The sequence below is a fragment of the Ostrinia nubilalis genome, chromosome 22 (assembly GCF_963855985.1).
Source record: "Ostrinia nubilalis chromosome 22, ilOstNubi1.1, whole genome shotgun sequence".
Classification (NCBI taxonomy): Eukaryota; Metazoa; Arthropoda; class Insecta; order Lepidoptera; family Crambidae; genus Ostrinia; species Ostrinia nubilalis.
The window spans coordinates 6,357,165-6,378,217 of NC_087109.1; the positions used below are offsets into that span (position 1 = coordinate 6,357,165).

Consider the following 21,053-nt stretch of genomic DNA (forward strand, 5'->3'; position numbering starts at 1 on the left):
CAAACATAACTACGCTATTATAACTTCGAAATATGATTTACTAAAAAAAAATTCAAAATCCTTTGGTAAAGTTCCATACAACTTGATGTGGTACAATTTAACCGACTAGGTGATAGTGCTTTTAAAAAATCGGTAAAAAATATAGCTTATAAATACCGAAAAATGTTTCAAATAATTGTAATCCACACTAATTTCCGCTTCTAAATAATATATTAGAAACACCATGTGATAAAATTTAACTAAATTACAAACTAAACATGCATTGTCAAAAGTTACTTGAAAACAATGAAAAAATACTTTTCAAAATTAAACACACGTGTTCGTTGTCACGGCAAAAACCACATGGCCGATATTAATTGAATTTAGTTGTGTATCGCTGAGTGTTGCAATTACAGACATTCAATAAATACTTTACGAAATATGAGGGTGGTACAATTTACCCGGCGGTACAATATACCGAACTCTCCCCTAACATGTCTGTTTTTTTCATGAAAATAACCAAAACAGTAAATAACACAAAAAAGGCAATATTTTTATAAACGAGTATTTTTATTCTTGTCTCAACAATATTTATTTACGCAATTCTTAAAAAAAACTGTTTAGGTAGGCAGAAAAAATAAAACTGAATATACATATACCTCTTATTATCACTGATATGATCGGAAAATTAAACAAAAAATAAATACTAACTTGTAGACTATAACATAGAGATTTCTGCCCTATTAAATGGCAACCCTAATCCGAAGGCATCCTAACGGTACCGGGACATAACTCGCAGACCGCGAACGTTACTTTTTATGCTATTTTTCCTTTGACCTCTATCGGTCGCGTTCGATTTACAAATCGATATTTTAATCGATTAGAGATTTCGAATTTTGCTATCTTAAGTTACATTTGTCTAGTTACGTTGTAGTTTAAAAACGAGTGTTTCATTAATTTACTAACGTTATGACGAAGTAAATTATAACTAATTTTCTATGACTTGCTCAAGATTTTTTATTGCTCTACATTTAGGTATATCATAATACTCATTTACATTAGTAAATAGCTGAGAGTCTCTGACTAGAATATTCTCTGCCTAGGACACTTTTACATTTTCATTGTGTCTTTACTTTTGAACCCCTTACAAACAAATTAGAATGGCAGTTTAGTTTACTATCCTAATACCTACACAATTTCCCACCATTGAAAAAAACGTGAAATCAAAACCCCATAAACTTTAAATGCAGTCTTGAAACACATAACATTTCTTCCATGATCACGTTAATTAGAGGATCGAACCGAAGAGGTTCGTTCGCCTTATTAATTATCTTTAACTCTTATCGCCGATTCGATTATGACAAAAAGCTCATATTGGGGACTCTAATTGCGTCCAACGCCGGTCGAAATTAAAAAGAAAAATTGCGAGGCAAGAATCCCGCCTATTTTTAAAAATGGAACTCGTCGATGATTCGCTTAATTGTCAAACCAATCACGTAGCAGCCGCGACGCGGCCGCCGGCGCGCCGCGGGACGCGGGGGATGAACGTTCCAATATTCGAATACTATATTTTTTATGCACTCAAAGCATCGCAATGCTACATGTAATTGGCCTGGCGGGCGTTTTAGTACCAAATTAATTACAGAGCCGAGACAAACTAGATAAAACTGCAATTAGCCGGATTACAGACTACGCTTGTAGTTTATTGCTTTGATGCATTACGTAAAATAAAATTGTGACACAATAAAATAAATGTAAAAGAATAAAAACAGATTAGGTGACGCAGCAATATCATTACTATTTTTCACACAGCGTGAATGAGCCGTGCTTTGACAAAAGAGGTCTCATTGACACACCGGAGTCTCGAGAAAAGGTTTTTGAGCGGGAAAAAAATCATTTATCAAATAAATGCATTCCTTGTTATGTCTTTGCGCAGCGTGACTGCAAAAACTAGTTGAATAATAAGGTTGGCAACACTGGGAGCCGAGGGTAGCCGACGCGAGCCGAACGAACGCGAAGATTAGCTGCGCGCGCTTTTTGTTTGCATCAATCGATGCGCGAGCGCATTCGTACGATGAATAATTCAAAAATTGACATGAAATGGCGTATGGTTCTTTTTTTAAATGAAAGGTGCCCGATTGAGGACTGTAACCGCCTGACGAATTCATTGGCCAACGGCTTTTTGCGTTCAGTAATTGCTGTATTTACTTTATAGATTATGAAATTAATTTATTCGTTGTATTTACGCCGGTGATCTGCAGTTTTTCTCGAATCTTCGACCTATTTCGAGAATGCTAAGCGCATAATATGGTCAGCTATAAGGTTTTTACTGTCAAACCACAAAATAAGCTTTTGCCTTGAGCTGCTAAAACCCCATTCGGTGTTTGTTGGTCCATTAAATGCTATATCAAATGGCTGTAGGCGCGTCTGACAACTTGTGAGAAGTATTTAGCTGCTTCTTTGTGTTTCTATAATTTGATATTTTTTACAGGTTTACAGCTAAGTAATACTAAATTATGTAAATTAAATTAATATACGTACGGAGATTTTACTAAGTGTCATAAGCAATTTATTTTTCATCTTCTATCAAGTAGGTTGTGTGTGATATCTGAGGTTAGACTCCTAGTGTCAGTCTCAGTCTGACTGGAATGGATTAACAGTGATCTTCGATGAATTTTTTCGAAAATGACTTCTTTATTAAAAATCAGACTGATCCAAAACCGCAATGGGAATCCTAACCAAACAGCAAAAGTAGTTTTTGACTCTGTACATCCCACGAACCGTCTTCCTGTCATCTTAAGTGACATAAACTGAAACGGTTGGTAAAGCCCTCTCGCCCGTATTCACAAACGATACTTGCTTAAGTGAAGCAGCAAATCGAACGCACAGCGATGAATAGAGCTCTGTGAATGGTTCGTGTGTGATCCTGTGCGTCCACGCACACTGTGAGACCTCATAGTAATGTTTGTGAATACAGGCGTCTGTCATTTACCATTGTTCACACTGGCGCCCTCAATACAGTCTTACACGTCTAGAAATTAAGATGCGCGCCAAAAAAATGATAATTAATTCAAGTAATTCCGTTAATGATGCGCCTGGGCCTGGCTCGATTTCCAAGTACAAGGCAATCTTGCAATCTGGATTCTGCTTGCGATCGGAAGATACCGGACTCAGTTTTTGGATAAATGACTTCATCCAGCTGGGTTATGGATATGACCAGTTTTTGCAAAGCACCCTGACAGTCCAGGATAATTTCATTAATTTTAACATGCTTAGCGCAGTTGAGCGCATACAACTACTTGCATATTGCATAGCAAGAATAACTGCCCGTAATTGGTCGCGTTTCCAGTTAAGATGTTGTGACGAGTTGATGTATTGGACAATGAATATCAGGCGGTTAGCACGTGATAAATTTGGTTGTACAGTTGTATGGCAGAAATTATAATTTGAATAATTAACGAAGCTTTTTTAAACTATGATGACTGTTGAAGTTCCTGGCTATCTATGTATGAATGTACTCTTTCATGATTTTTACACTAACATTCATTTTATTATGATGATTTTATTCTCTAGTGGGAAACGAATCGGCAACTTCAGCAGACGACTACGCCCATATTCAAAAACAATGCTTGCTTAAATGAAGCAGCAAATCGAACGCACAGCGTTGAATAGAGCTCTGTGATTGGTTCTTGTATGACTCTGTGCATCCTCGCGCACTGCAGCACTGTGAAACCTCATAGTAATGTTTGTGAATACGAGCGTTAGTCTTGTACACGAATATTTTCGTAGTAAAATCCTTCCATGATTAAACAAAAAAGGCCCAAAATAATATTTCGAACTCTGACCAACAGCGCAACGTGCGCTTTAAAAGTCGTAAATGTACACTCAGTTTCACAAAAGTCTTGACACTTCGATATTTTAATGAGAGGGTAATTTAAATTTTTCATAGAGCTACTAAATCTAGTCAAAAAAGTTATTTATTTTCTGCAAATAGGCTTTTACGAGTAAATGCTGGATGCAAACCGCTACCAATTTTTTTATCTGGAAATCGTAGAGGGAGGCCTATGTTCAACAGTGGACGTCCTGTGGTTCAAATGATAACGATAATGAGGCTTTTAAAATCACTTTTAAACTTGCACTTTTTAATGTCGAATAAGTATTTTAATTCAGTAAAGACAACTCCGAGTTTCCTAAAAAAACGATGCGATACTTTTGCTCGAAAGGCTTATTTCAGAGGTTGCATGGAAATTAGGGACTGTTTTGTTTTATATTAAGTTTTATTCTCAATGTCAAGGTGTTACGAATTTTGTGACTGAGTGTACCTATTGTTACATCGGAAGTCTATGTTAATGGTATACAAAAATCTGTATATTTTACCATGGAATTTGCAATAAGATATAGGTCATTCGAAAATATTTAGATCAGTGTTTCGAAAAGAAAATATGTTATTATCTTTTAAGTATTCATTCATTCAAAATAATTAAAATCAAATGCCTAATCAAGTTACTTATTCGTAAGTAAAAACGTCACTTACAACGTCCTACTTATTAAAACATTGAAAAAACGCTCTTTCAATATTTCAGGCGCAATTTTATAAAAAATATTTTTTCAGATTCTTTACGAGCTATGGAAACAAGGAGAGCTATTTCTGTGTCTATGTTAGGTAGGTTAACTGTTCCTACGTCATAAGTTGGTTTCAAGATTTTACAACTAACTAACAAATTACATTTTGCACATGATTTAAATGTTGTAGAGTTGTTTCTAAGCGCTAGAGTTTTCTGCAAATTTGAAATAGACATGTTGACAGCACCAATCAATTGACGTACTTTTTAAAACTGTCAAAACGAAATTCTCCCATAGATTTTGTATGGCACTACAAGCAAGTGACGTCACTATTTTGTCAACTCAATTAAACTACTTTTTTCAATTACAATGCGACCAAAAATCGTAATTTACAGGTAATTTAAAATTAATTAAGTTTTTAAGACTAGAATGAAGTGTCTTTTTAGTAAAGTTGTGATTTCGAATTATTGTAGAATGGTGTCAAATTGTCCATTGGTTCCTTAATAAACAAAAAAGTAATAAACTAGTTTGGTTTATTAACATAATTTGACATACACTTGAACATCTATGTGATTGTAATAGATGCTTATGCAAGAATAATGTACAGCCTGATGTGCTTTCGACGATACATGCATTACACAGTCATAGTTTGGGACACTCGTTAGTTTATTACGATATCACTGCTAGTGATGGGAAATTCATACGTACCTAAGTTGGCATATCGAAAGTGAATTTTTCAAAAAGCATAATTTAGGTCGCTTCATAAAAGGATTTATTAAATCGCTCCATAAATAGAGTTACTGACCATTTTAATTAGGTACGGTATTTAATGAATATTCTTCTAACATGACCAATTGCAGATTTTAAACAATATGAATCATGTCAGAAGCTTGTTGCGGCTCATATCGCCGAAAACTAACATTGTTTCAAAATTTATGTAGGTACCTACATCGTATCGCGTATCCATCACTTTTTCCAACTAAAGCAAATTAATCTAAACAATGCACCATACGAACGAAATCGTTAATTAGGCATAGGTGCAGTGTTGATTGTAGGTACATCAGATGATCAGACTTTTTTGGGGGTGTAGTGGGAGTTTACGTCAAACGCATTCGATGTCCACTGCGTAAAAAAATTACATTAAATGTATGACGGATTGTACAGCGCCCCTAGCGGAAACTTCTAAGAACTAAAATGTTGATTTATTTTTAACGCGCTCGCTAGTGACGACGTTTGATGTAAATTCACACTAAGCCCTCTGATAATCTGAATAGTCTGATCATCTGATGTACAGTCGACAGCACATCAAGCTATACATTTTCGTTGCAAAGTCGCCCCTATCGCAACTACGTAAGATACCACAGTGTTTACGTTGACGTGCTGTTGACCGTACATCAATTTGTTCGGCAATAGCTATTTTTGTTGCAAAATCGCACTTATGTTAACTCATTTAAGACGCCGGGTTCTGCAGAAATTTTCTGGCAGGTTCGGGTGGATATATTGCATTATTGTTTACACATGCACTGCCCGCGTGTTAGAACTTGACCTCTGTTATAATTTCATTCAAAAAACAAATGTTTCAATTTACGTCATATATCACACATATCTTTACATACGCTTATCCCTTTTCATTGGTCATGAATAAAAACTGTGGCATCCTATTTCGATTCAATAAGAGCTATTTTACAACAAAAACGTAAAGTTTGATGTGCTATTGACTGTATCCTGAAAATAAAATCTGAATGATGAGTTTTGATTTTTGCGTGCATTTTTAAATGTTTGAAAATGAATAAATAATAAGGGACCTGTCTCCTGACATATCTCTATAGAGAATCTACTTAAGACTGTTGATGACTGTTCAGATTTTTATTAGAAAATAGCACCTATTACTGAATAAGATGACATGGATGGCTGGATTAGCTAGATGCATTACTTTAAAGGAGCAGTTACTAATTATTAGTTTTATTAGTAATTATCACTACTTCGAAAAGTAAATAAAAATGGATTTTACTCACTTATATGATGAAAAAGACATGTTGCTATCGACACAAGTTGGATCATCCACAGCCCCACTAGTCGTCAGCATGAGGGTGTTCATTCGTGTTGTTGTGCCAACAGAAGCGAGTATCGATATGTTCGACGTGGTCACGCGCACAACACTAGTTGGCCAAAATCCGTTGACATTTCGTCAATAAGCCGGTCCGCATCGCACGTCACGTCACTAGTCGAGTCATATCTGAAAAAAGAAAAAATATTTGAATTCAGAACTGAGCTGAGACGACAACAAATAATGTTGAAAATCACAGTCTTATAAAAATACTTTTTACTTTTAGAATAGATGGCATTATTTATACGACGGCAATTTATTCTCATTTTATTTCAGGAAATGAATATATTACCCTAGTGACTTTGTAAGTCCGTAGTTTTCCTACAACGTTTCATTTCATTGTTTATTTTGCGACATGAATTAGGTTGGCAAAACCTTTATGTTATTCTGGCTGCGATGCCAATACAAGTCATGTTAAGAGGACCCTATTATTCCTTTTACGGCGCATCCTAAAGTTTATGTCAATAAGTAAACAAATGGGAAACTATAAGAACACATAATATTCTTTGTCGGGCAGAAAATCCAAGATGCTGGTAGAAATAAAACTAATACATAGCAGTAAAAAAAGTTTTCATTCGTATCTCGTTTCAAAGTAGAATTTCAGATAGGCTTCATCGGGGAATTTCCTTTGCCTCAACTTTTTTCAGATAAGATCCGAATTTATTAAGACTTGTTTTACAAAAAGCGTAATCGGTTCACACAAGTCACAATATTGATGCGGAAAATATCTCGGCAATAATCTAACACGGGTACTGAACTCCGCATCAGATTTGACGAGATAGTGAAGCATGTTTGTTCGGCCGAACCGGCTCGGCGGCCATATTGCGGGTGATTGACAGCTGTCAATGTTGGCGGCACTGCGACGCGTTGCCGCGCCTGTGCCACGGTACACGGAGCACCACTAATTCTATTTTTAAAAACATTTTGTTTTTTTATTCGGTTCCTTTTCGTCTAGGTCGACCTATTTGTAATGCTTCTACTTTTTTATCGACAAAATACCTAGTTTGCGATAATAACATGAACTGTTGGGGGAAAACCCAACCAAACATAAATAGGAAAAGCTACTGTAGTTTACAGCTAATCGCAAATAATAATATATTACCTACTTATATTATGTATAAACATTTCTGTTACATTTTCTCTACCTAAATAGGTATAAGAATGTCTTTATTCAACACACTCATATGAAACATACTTAGTTAACATTTTAGGCCAATTGAGTTATAATTCATTGGAAGTTCAACATAGAAGAGTTTGATAATAATTATATTATAGAGTTGTAATACAGGCAAGTTACTGAAAAACGTTTTTGTTCTTGTTTCAAAAATCAAAATTGTGTAGAGATTTTACAAGGCTGCTTGTTGCTCCAACCAGTCAATCTGGAAGTCATTGGAGTCTTTGAAGGTTCAGCAGTGGACATCTTAAAAAATACTAATCATTTGTGTGCAGTTATAAAAAAACGTTTTTAAGTATGTTCATATCCCTTGTTTAGTACCCATAGTGGACATAGTACAAGCTTTGCTTAGTTAGGGATTAGAGGCGCAGTGTAAAATGTCCAAGGAATCCAAGGACCCATTTATTATTTATTACGCAAGTTCGTTACGTAGCAATAACGTAAATGCGGTAAAGTACTACTTCAAACCGCTAGATAACTACGACCCATCTTAGATCTTAAGGAAAACCAATCAAATCTTATACTTGCGTACAACACAAATCATACTTTACGACCAAAATAGCGTCACACGTACTTGACATTACACATAAATATTATTGCAAATAAAAGTTACGCTACTTAGTTAAGATAATAAGGCCGAGTTACACCATCTTACTTTAACATTAACAAACGTCAAAAGTCTGTCAAACTCCATACAAAAATCACCGGTTATGGTTATAGTCATAGTTAAAATAACGTGGTGCAACTCAGCCTATGTATTGATGTATCTATTTTGATTATTTTAAAGGTCGTTTAGTTAGTAAAGATTTTGCCTTATGTAAAGTGGAAAAATAAATCCATACTGCTTATTCCGCAGTTTCGTACTGAGGCAGATTTTACAGTACATTTTAAACAATGTTACAAAAAATTATAGATTTTTGCATTATTACTTAGCAGTTCAAATATTATACACTGTGAAGTACCTACATGTTTTAGTAGTGTACTGTACCCAAACACTTTGGCTGGGTTGCACCATCTTACTTTAACTTTAACAAACGTCAAAAGCCTGACAAACTCTATCGTTTAAAGAAGAATCTAAGTTAAAGATAAGGTGGTACAACTCAGCCTTACTGTTAGACCTCTACTCATGGGTTATAGAGGTAGAAATACTTAATAGAATGAGTACCTATTTATTAATTTATTTAAAACATAGAATAGGCACATCAAGGAAACCATCATGTTACATCTCATGTAGTTGAAATATTGTGCTAAAATAAAACTTGGTGGGGGCACTACCGTGCCCCCAGATAAAACTTTGATTCCTTGTAATTTCATAATTACTTCAAAACACCAATTTCCCAATCAAAGGACCAAATAATTTTCAATTATATCGAATGTCGCCTTACCAATTCGGTTCTGTTATGACACAGCACGTCGACAACTTTCGAGTTTCGTCGCCTCTACGTCGATAAGATCGGCGGCTATCGACAATCTGCGCTGACAGCACTAGTCGCGATAGTATCTAGACGGGCACACCACTGGGCGTGGAATTCCAATTAGGATATTATTTTTTAAATATATTTTAACTGATATTTATTACGATAAAAGGTGTAGCTTAATATTTTAAAGATGTTCCTTATTTATCACCTGCAAGGAGTTTTCATAAGATCTTTTTGATAAGTTAATTTTCAATATTATCCTTGAAAAAGAAGCTGACAAAAGTTACTGACACCCGTATTCACAAACGATACTTGTATAAGCGAAGTAGCAACGCTATGTGAAGTCGAACGCACAGCCTACGTGAAATAGAGTTCTGTGATTGCGATTGGTTCACTCAAGTATTGTCTATGAATAGGTTTTTGGGACCCTGTGCGTCCACGCGTACTGTGTGTGAGACCCCATAGTAATGTTTCTCAGCACTGGCCCCTATCATGACTATCAGTTGGAGGTAAGATAGCCAGTTCCTCTGTGGTTGAGGTTTCTGAGTGAAGCTCGCTTCCACCTTCGGCCTGATCATCACTTTCCATCTGGCGAGATGCTGGCCAAGAGGTTTCCCATTGTAAGTACCTAACTAAAGTAAAAGTTTCAAACTTTATGAAACAAAATCATTGTTGTAATATTGTTATGGTGACAGACTTAGGTAAGAAAATAGTAAGTCAGGTGGACTTGGAACAAGTCCTACAATGAACCAAAAGTCTTACTATTAGAACACAGAGGCGTTTAGAGTTGTGCACAATCGTTGGTATAACAAACGCCTGGGTCATCATCTTACTTTAACTCTAGCTAACATTAAAATTAAGTCTGTCAAAGTCCACACAAAACACCAGTTAAAGTTATAGTTACGGTTAAAGTTAAGGTGCAACTTAAAAAACTCATAAAACTCATTTATTTTTGCAAATAGGCTTTAAAAAAGCACTTTTACACGTCTCAGTATTAACCCTACCACTGCTTCGGGACAATAAATGGACCAGTGCTGAGAAGAAGCAGCGCAACTCTAAGGCTGGGTTGCACCATCTTACTTTAACTTTGACAAACGTCAAAAAGCTGTCAAACTCCATATAAAATACACCGGTTATCGTTAAAGTTACGGTCAAAGTTAGGTGGTGGAACTCAGCCTAAGTATTCTAATAAAGAATTGATTGGCTTACTTGTTCATCAATATTGGAAAAAATAGTGTAGACTCTACAGAGGAACACACGTAACTACAAACATAAAGCCTGCTAAAATCATAACCTCCTTTTGGTTCGTCGGGTAAAAAGAAGAAAACTCAATATGAACAGGAAAACCTTAATGAATGAGTTATAAGTTGATATCATAACAGAGCCTCTCCCACGGAGCGGATGTTATTTGTTCTGGCGGTAGTTAACCAAAACACAGCTTGTTTTAGTTAGCCGGGGCCGTAATGTCAACTCTTAAGGACAGTTAGGTAGCACTTTGTGCAAGAAAGAGCCAAAGCTATGTAGCCAAACGCCGAAAGTGTTGCAAAAAAACTGGGGACTTTAACTAAAATATCTTCCTGTTGCTAATATAGGATGTCCGGTGTTTCATTCCCAGTGTGGCAAAATTTTATGTTGGACTAGTGACCGCCCGCGACTTCGTACGCGCGGACCTCGTTTTACCCCCTTATGGATGGAGTTTCGTATAATACGTTCTTAGCGAATGTCTACACCCTATAAAGAACCTACCTATTTTATGCATAACAAGGCAAATTTTAAGTATATAGGTGTTATAGTTTATGAGATTTCGCTTTAAATAGATTTGGTTGGTGGTAGAGCTAGCTCTAAATCCCCCTTGATAACTACTATCTTATTTATTTATATAATTCACTGTGGACTTACAGTTTTACCCAAGACGTCCATCAGCGGCAGAAGTACAGAATACACGATTTACATAAATAGGTGCATAAATACTAAGCGACAGAAAATTGTATACCTCCAAAATATACCTAAGTCAGTCGCCAAAGCAACAATGTTATCAGCATTGTGTTTCATAGTTTGATTTTACTTTGACTACAACACGTTTTATTTATAAAAAAAAGAATTAATAAGATTAAGACTTATAAGGTTATAAAATACCTCTTTTTAGGAAAAGCCTCGGATAGAAAGATAAAAATTCTCAATAGTACATAAATATTTCATAACAATGGAGTAACTAATTGTTTTCAGTTTGCTAGAAGAAGTAGTTACAATGGTAGGTACTTACATATTTATTCCGAACGAGTTGCATATTTAGTACAAAAATGAAATAGACGTGTAAAGTGCCCCATAAGGGCTACCTTTTATTTTTTTATTTTTTGACGTTCATAAGTGCCACTTGTGGTCTAAACTGAATAAATGATTTTGATTTTGAAATATACATATTTTATGACGTTTAAAAATTAATAATCATGAAAATTAATTTAAGCTTTAACAGTAATAAGATGAAACAGTGTGCTAATGTTCGTATCAAACTTTATTTTTAAAACATTCTAATATTGCGTTGGTCTTTTAATATAATTTAACTACCGTCAAATAAGTTTTACAATTAAGGTTCGTATTATAATTTTAAGGGTAAATACTGCCCATTAAGGAAACAATAACACTAGCTCATGACGTAATAATTAACGTGCCTGAAAATTTTCCACAATGGACCAATGTCTTCGTAGCACGACGGTCAAAGCAAAAGATTCAAGTCCCATCTAAAGTTGACTTTTCATGTGACTAATAAATTGTGTTTAATAATTATTTCCAAATGCAAATCAATTAGTCAAAGTTGGTTTTACTTTTATAAAATTGTTCAATTTTGCATAGAAAGACATAGAGTTAATATTTAATTCATTTGTTAAAGTTTGTTACTCTTGTTAGATTGTCATTAAATTCCAAATACCTAGTATGTAAATAAAATTAAAAATTTTGGCTTAGAAATAATATTGTTATTTGTTACAGAAGTAGGTACCTACTTATTTTTATTATCCAAAGCGACTTCAGAAAAACGTTCAATATTTCAGTTGGATGATGTCTTAACTTGTAAAAACCAAAGTTAATATTTTTAGTTTTAATTTAGATAACCTTCGTTTGCTTCAGCCATCTTTGATTTGTATGGTAATTGGTACAGCTGTTGCTTGTCATTTTTACATAATATTTTATTTCAATTGTATGAAGTTTTGAAGTTTATTTAAGTGTTGTTCTTACTAGCACATGGCTTCGCCTGTGTCCATTTTGGTACGTCTTATAAATTCTATACTTGCAGTAGGTAAATAGTTCTCAATATCACTATCACTATTTATTATAAATAAATAAATAAAATAAATTAATAAATAATAATAAATAATTATAAAACAAAGTCGCTTTCCTCTCTGTCTGTTTAGATCTTTAAAAGTGCGCAACGGATTTTGATGCGGTTTTTTTCAATAGATAGAGTGATTCAACAGGAAAGTTTGTATGTATAAAACATGCTTATTATAGAAGAGAAAAGCCGAGAAATTCCATTGCAACCGTGCGAAGCCGGACGGGCCACTAGTACAAATATAAAAATAAGTTAAATTAATGCCTAGTGTGGAGGTCTGTCTTTTAGTTATTGTATTGTTTGATTCTGGCAATAAATATTTTCATTTTTATTCATTTTCATTTTCAATCTGTACCTACACGAATGTTACAAAGATTTGATTGTTAGTTTGTGAATACGCTCAAAACTACTGGACCGATTTGAAAAAATGTTTTCGTCATTAGAACCCTACACTATTTCTGATGAACATAGGCGGTACGAAAGGACAATGTTCGTTCTCCATACATTGTTCGCCGTTAGATCAACAGTGCCGAAATAATACTTTCTAGGTTCTAAATGACACAAATCTTTATGTAAGAACAATTATTCCTGGCGGACCAATTCTATAAACTTATTGATAGCAATATTGTTATCATAACCTCTTACTTACTAGTATTGTATTATATTATTTTATGCACATCGATTTGGGAGATGTTCTGTATTGTAGTTGTCGCAGCCAAATTGTATTATAATATTGGACGGGTTTTGGAAATAGCTCGGCGTTCCACTTTTATGATTTACTTACTTACATTTTGCACGTAAATAAATAACATGAATCCTATGTTTACTTTCCACTCTTGACATTTAACACGTGACTTACCAAACTAACTATCTCCATGGTTACCGTCTTAGTCTATGCATGACTAGGGATTGAACAACTTTTAATTGAATATTATTAACAATTCTCGATAATTATTATCGATTGAAAAATATTCGGTATTTGAATCGAAAGATATATTCAATTTTATCAATATCAAAATATTCAATTTTAATAATAAAATAAATATTATTTACTACCATCTATGAAATGTTCTAAAAATTGCCTGGAGCGCTCCCCCAATCCTGGGTTTTCCCTTTCCAAGCTGAGAGGATATCATTTTGGTTCTATCGATACATTATAAAGGTACTTAATATTTCAAATGTATTACCAATTATTGTTATAAGCATTTTGAGCGAATAAAACTTTCAATTCTATTAGAACTTTAGACATTTCTCTCACTTTAAGCGGCATTGGATTTTTCATCGAATTTTGAAACTGTAACAGATATATTAAAGATGATCCCATATTGTTGTCATTGTCTATATCAGTGTTATGATCACAATTATTCTTTTTATTTTATTCATGACCTTCGACCAGTTGGACACATTAGATAGCTTCTTGTAGTATCGTGCAATATATTTTTAACTTTTAATTAAAATCTAGTCATACTGTAGCAATTTGGACGATTTATTTTATTTACAAGATCGGTATCTTATTGTCTATGATGACCGCAGTCCACATCACTATTACATGGATTCCTAACAATGAAGTACGGCATTGCCTTGTGCCGATTTTACATAGATTTTATCGACACAAATTATGGAACTTCATAGGATATGGAGCAGGCCACGCCCTAAAATGTCCGGATGTCGTCATAGTATTATGGAATACATATAAAATACTTTTATTATTTCATTTTTTAATCCTCAAGTGTCCGTTACAATCTAATTAATATTTAAGTATTCAAAAAGTAAGAGATTAATTTTGATACTTTACTGCTGTGCCCAGGAATCTAAGGCGGTTTCTGACAATGTCCTTTGCCGGATTATGTAGTTACTTTAAGACTCTATATATCTCTATAAGTCTATAGCATAGTGGCGCTTAAAATCGCGTAGAGTGCAAATAGTCCCTAGTTGATCCCTCAGTTGGGTCAATTCCAGAACAATGGTTGCAATAATTGAATAACTAAAGATTTTTATTTAAAGACTAATATACAAACAACTAGGTAAAGACCACAGTAAAACAATACAAAGCTAAAAACTGTTGTATTCCTGAATAGTTGTAGTATATTTCGCAACGAAGACTGTGTTGCCTGATCTTACTATACAGGGTGGAATTGTGTAATGCCACCTGGAGGGAAAGTACTCTTGATACTGTAGAAAATTTTACTCATAGAAAACATTTTTGAAAAGAAATAGAACTGCATTCAAAGATTTCCGTTTTTTTTTCGATAATTCACTACCATACCATAGTTTTCTGTAAATAATTCAAATAATGTAAGATTTCATGGTTTTCCTTTCCTTTGATTTATTAAGTTTGTAAGAGAGTTTTAATCCTTATACTCAATCCTAACTATCATCATCAGCATCATTTCAGCCATAGGACGTCCACTGTGGAACATAGGCCTCCCCCAATGCTTTCCAGGTTGATCGATTGGTAGCGGCCTTTAGGATGTCGTCGGTCCACCTTGTAGGTCCTAACGATCGATGCAATAAAAATACAGGGTGTAATTTTTAACAGATTTTAGTTTAGTTCTATTCCCGGGTATGGCAAGCAAAATTTTTAATATTTTTGAGTACTTTCCTTCCAGGTGGCATTACAAAATTCCACCCTGTATACTTACCTACCCTGTATGTACTTAATGTATGTATGTATACCCTAGGTTCTAACAACTCTATGCCATTATCGCCTTAATTATTATTATTAAATATTAATGTAAAGTTGGATAAAGGTTCAACTGTGTGTTTTGTAAGTATAAAAATAAGTTGCAAAATTATTTTTACTTGGTACTAAATAATTTTACTAAATTTACGTTATTTCTTACAAAATATGTTTTGGAAAGTACCTACATTAATATAAATTATCGACGCATAATGGAACTTAATGTTAAAAGTACTGATAATTTTTATGAAAGTTGCGGCGCGCGAGAGCTTAAATAAAAGTAATTTAATGTGTAAAAACAAATTGTTTTTATCAGTCTATTTTGATATCGTGGCGAATTAAATATTTAAATTTTAACATATTTTATTTAAAGACATCAAATGTTATTTGTTCAGTTTCAAGTGACTTATTTTTGCATCGAGCGCATTCCAATTCGTATACGATACACATCGTAATTTCCAGATTTGTATAGGATCGTTAAAGATTCGTATGCGATAGTTAATGATTCGTATACGAATTTTAATTCGAATGCTTCAAAAATACGTCCCCTAGAGTTTATTCAACCAAGCGGACCGACGCATATTCAAATCGAGGGTAGAGTTCAGATTCCATCAATTAAGTTCCTTTGGCATACGATTGCTATACGAGTATTATTTGTATAGTGCTAATAGAAGATTTTTTTTGTTTTAAATGTTAAAAACACAATTTTAGGCAAAGGCGAAGCAAAAATTGACGTTTGACATCTTTTAAGCAATTTTGTATTTTTCCACCTTAATGAGAATATTAAGAAATATTATTTGAAAGATATTGTAGAGTTCTTAAATATTCATAATAATTTATCTACAACTTAAAATATTTAATATTCAATCATACTTTTTGCGGTAAAACTGAAGACTTTTTGTCTCAATGTGACTCTACATTAACTATAGTTTTTCAATACTTAGTAACAAGTATTATTATACATAATTTACATGATTATGTGCTATAAATATATATAAATAATTAGTAAAAGATGGTTTCTTTGTCTAAAAATGGTTGTAAGAAAAGTTTTTTTAAACTAGAGATTTATAGAGACAATGATCTTGGAAATCAAACATTACATAGAATACACACTGTCTATCTAAATACACGTTGATGCAGTAGATAATAGATAACTGTGCACTACAATACAAATATATAAATAGTATAAATACTTCTTTAGTGCAATCTACTGCATTATCTCTACTATCGATGATTTAAATAAATACGCACCTTAAGCCTTTAGCCGATTGCGACTGGAGTTTAATGATCGTCTAGCACACACACTAAAAGGGTTAACACTAAGAAAATATATAAAATCCAGTACATCCACGGTTCTGCGTTTGAACTTTAAACCTCAACTTGTCACATAAACTTTGCTCCACACTATCCGGTAAAAAAATATCGATAGCACGCTCGAAAGTGAATACACAACACAGCACAGAGGTCATTAAAGTTTTTAAAAGCAAAAAAGTCACGGTTTTGAAGTTTTGACGTTCGATAGAGTTCGATATTTGAATTTGAATTTGGTTGGCGCGCGGACTACGTGCCGGCGAGAGATCACGATCGACTGCCGACTCCGGCGCAGCTATCTGCGACTCCGCGCTCGGTTCAGGCGACGCCAACATTTTGTTGGGACAAAGAGTAGGCTGCTAGCTTTGATATTGCGTAAATGTGGATTTTATTGAGCAATTTACAACAATTTACACAGAAAAGGTTTTTTAAAATAATTATTAATAATTCTAATGCTTGTTTCACCGAGAAAATGTATGATATTGCATACTATGGAGGAATCACTGTCATCTAAGATACAGGTTTAATCCTAGTTTAGTTGGCAGGGACATACTTAAGATTAACACGATTGTCAACCGTAGTTTAAGTAATTAATACATTGTACAATATTGTAAATCGTCATCTTCTTGGTTATTAAATAAATTATTTATTATTTTATTATTATTACTATATCTTTAATTTAGTAGGTGACGAGTAGCCTCTACAAGCTTTTTAAGATGTATCAAAATATTTACTTATGATATCTACAAGAAAAGTTTACGAATTTCTAAAATTTCGATAAATATTTGATATTTTTTCCAATGTTTAAAAATTCGTTTAAATTCCTGTTAGAGTAATTGAATATTAAATCAAGACTCTACGTACTTGGCAGTGCAAGTAACATTAAAGTAAAATGTTTCTCATTTCTGACATAACCTGTTCAGTTTGCCAATGTACGCACCAATAGTCTCCAAGGGTGCTTAGAAAAGTGTAGCCGTCTCGTTCCCACTAAGAAAGCTTCCGATGCTGGCAGAGCGAGACAGCTATAAGGTTACAGGTGATTTAACATGGACCTTGGTAAGCTATTCTAGTCCCAAAACGCTGTAAGCACAATGGGTGGGAGCAAATGAACTTTAAGCTTAATATCAAGGGACGAAGTTGTATTTTGCGTTGAATTTATCTCCGCTTTTACAGTTTAAATGTAAGAGATAACTGAAAAATATGTTAATATCATCTATCATTTACAACCGTTACATCTAAGTTAAGTAAATAGACCTAAAATTAACAAATAATTGATGTAATTGGTTTGGAAAATATAAAATTTGGTGCTTCAAAGACAATTTTGGCACAAGATGCGTAGGCGCACGTCGGACAGTGGACGACACGTTTCATTAGCTACGAGACTGCATCTTGTCGCTTCGTCTCGCTCCAACGGCATGCTGGGACAAGTGTTAGAGCGTGACGACACGATGTTTACATCTGTTCTGGACCACGGAGACGTGGCTATATTGGGTTCTTCCCAGATGCCGTTCGGTAATTTTTCGTAGGTAGGTAGGAGTAAATTGTCAGACTGTACATAGCGTCTGTTTTTTATGTTATTTATTGAGAAGATGAGCGTCCGACGCTAATAAACGTCCAGTTACAGTTTTTATTGCTTATCTAGGTTTATTAAGCGATGTATTCAATTAGAATTCACGTTAAATAGTGTTTAGCTCGTGGTTAAGTCGACTTGGTTTTTATAGCTGAATAAACATCTATCATTAGTAATTTATAATTTGCATGTTATTTATAAATTAGTAATGATATTTTTTGTACATAATACGGATAATGTGAAATATCTTGAAAATAAAAAATATATTAAATACAATGAAATTTCACCATAAAAAGTGACCCTACATTTTACAGTAAGACCAAAATAAATCGTAAAATTTCCATTAAAACACGAGTAACTTATATTATACTAACATATTAAGCCTTCATTTTGATAATACACAATTTTATTACATTACTAAATTACGCAGCAAAATAATTGGTTTAATCAATATACCGTAGCGTATCAACTCAGCTTGTCTAATTACTTTGATATCAAAATCTGTTTCTACTCAATTTATTCCTAAAGAGGTAATAATCAGCAAGGAAATTATTATAAAATATGTAAGTAATAGAGATGAAATGCAACCGTAAAAATAATATTATAAGAAATTCGCAGTCATGTGCACGAAAAGAAAGCTTAAAAAGCTCTACATACTATAAAGTTTAAGGCTGGGTTGCACCATCTTACTTTAACTTTGACAAACGTCAAAAATCTGTCAAACTCCATACAAAAAACACAGGTTATCGTTAAAGTTACGGTCAAACAGTCTCTACATTATGGGAAATAGAGAAAATAATTCATATCAATAGTATTTCAGATCATTATTGAAATAAGTATGTATTTTAAGTAGTGTTTTTAATTTAACATTTTTTTATCCTTGATTTTTTTTATCCTATGTAAGATAAGCTTATAACCGTAATTATAACACTTGAAATTTAGAGCATCGTGTGGTAGAAGGAACTCTGTGGGCTAATTCAAATGCATTTGTCGAGAGTAGAAATCGTCTGTCAAATAATTTTCTAGTAATCAATTTTGAACTGATTGTCAAGGTAATACAGTTGAAAATTGAATATCAAAGCCAGACTACGCCTAATGTCAGATCAGCCGATGGTAGATGCCAAATTTCCAATATCGCGTACGAAGACGGAGAACTTTGTCAATATAGTGGTACATAAGGGTCATAATTAGTGGATACCGACGATTTTCGCGCTGTCATCTCAACGACTGCCCACCCTTGTCGTTAGAGCAGTCGACTGGATAGAAAGCATGGAATTAACATGGTGATTGATAAACTAGGTGCAAATAAGCATAGGTATTTTATAACCACAGAATGCTTTTTGCTTAAATTTGAAAATAAAGGATATTGTTCTGCGTCCATACATCGTTCGCCCCAAGACCCCCAAGCAATGAAATAATGATTTTTATATGTGAAATTACTTAACGATTGTCACCTTATACTCCTAGCTTTTCGCTCGCGGCTTCGCGCGCGTGGCCTACATTAGGTACCTACATATTTTACGGAACCCTATTATTTTCCAAAATAAAATTTAGCCTGTTACTCGTGGATAATGTAGCTTTCGAATGGTGAAAGAATTTAATAAAAACGGTCCAATAGTTTTTGAGTCTATTCATTACAACCAAACAAACAAAGTTTTCCTCTTTATAATATTAGTGTAGATACTTAAAGCACGGATAAGCGGGAGATTCGTTACAATAGGAAAAATGCTTCAGATTTTGAGGTTATTAGCATAACAGAAGTACATTTCCATTTTCTATCTTCTATAGGTACTTATAATAAATCTGTAGAGAGGTCAACTCTGTACATGAAATATATTTTCAAAATAACTATCAGGGGGTGATACTGATGCCAAAAATGCAATCAGTAAAATTTTTGTCTGTCTGTCTGTCTGTATGTTCCTTATAGAAACAAAAACTACTCGACGGATTTTAACGAAACTTGGTACAATTATTCTTCATACTCCTGGGCAGGTTATAGTATACTTAGGAATTCCCACGGGAACAGGAATTAGCGGGAAAATCCTTTTGTATGAAAAATCTAAACCGCTTAAGTTAGACGCTTGAAATTTGACATGTAGGTATCTTAATAAACTTAAAGCTTAGTTACAACAGGATATTGCAAAATTCCCACGTGAACGGGAAAAAACATTTGAACGAAAAAATCTAAACCGCGTAAGATAGATGAAGGGGGTAAAACGGGATCCACGCGTACGAAGTCGCGGGCGGCCGCTAGTTGCTAATAAAACTATTTATTGTCAAGAATTATATGTATAATAATGCGAATTCCCGTTCCCGTGGGAATTAGTTTACTAAAGTACCTACGTGCGAAATTTAAAGCGTCTAACTTAAGCGGTTTAAATTTTTCATACAAAAGGATTTTCCCGCTAATTCCTGTTCCCGTGAGAATTCCTAAGTATACTATAACCTGCCCAGGAGTATGAAGAATAATTGTACCAAGTTTCGTTAAAATCCGTCGAGTAGTTTTTGTTTCTATAAGGAACATACAGACGGACAGACAGACAGACAAAAATTTTACTGATTGCATTTTTGGCATCAGTATCACCCCCTGATAGTTATTTTGAAAATTATATTTCATGTACAGAATTGACCTCTCTACAGATTTATTATAAGTAGGTATAGATATTATGTAGGAGAGACGTCTTAATTACACTTTAAATCGTAGATCGATAAAGAACCCCTTTGTCAAACCGTATGAATAGCAGCAAATAGAACTTTGCGTATTGGAAAAATAGGAATGCCTACGGAAAAGCCAAACATTTTTTAAAAAGAAGTTAATATATTTTACTTACATTTAAATCCAAAAATATCTTTATTCCGACCCAAGGGTAAGTAGGCAGTTATGTAGGTATAAATGAAAATACGTATGTAGGTACTTATTATTTAT

At 33.9% G+C, this 21,053-nt stretch overlaps 1 protein-coding gene across 1 annotated transcript in view; it reads right to left on the reverse strand.

Moving 5' to 3' along the window:
• The window catches only part of LOC135082850 (putative transcription factor SOX-15), a 135,422-nt gene extending 118,599 nt beyond the window's left edge, over window positions 1-16,823 (reverse strand). The window contains exons 1-2 of the mRNA XM_063977611.1: window positions 16,498-16,823; window positions 6,558-6,778 (exon numbers count right to left, since the gene is read on the reverse strand). Coding sequence (XP_063833681.1) covers window positions 6,558-6,640 — 83 coding nt within the window. The 5' untranslated portion in view covers window positions 6,641-6,778; window positions 16,498-16,823. The remainder of the gene's footprint in view (window positions 1-6,557; window positions 6,779-16,497) is intronic.
• Between the last annotated feature and the right edge of the window lie 4,230 nt (window positions 16,824-21,053).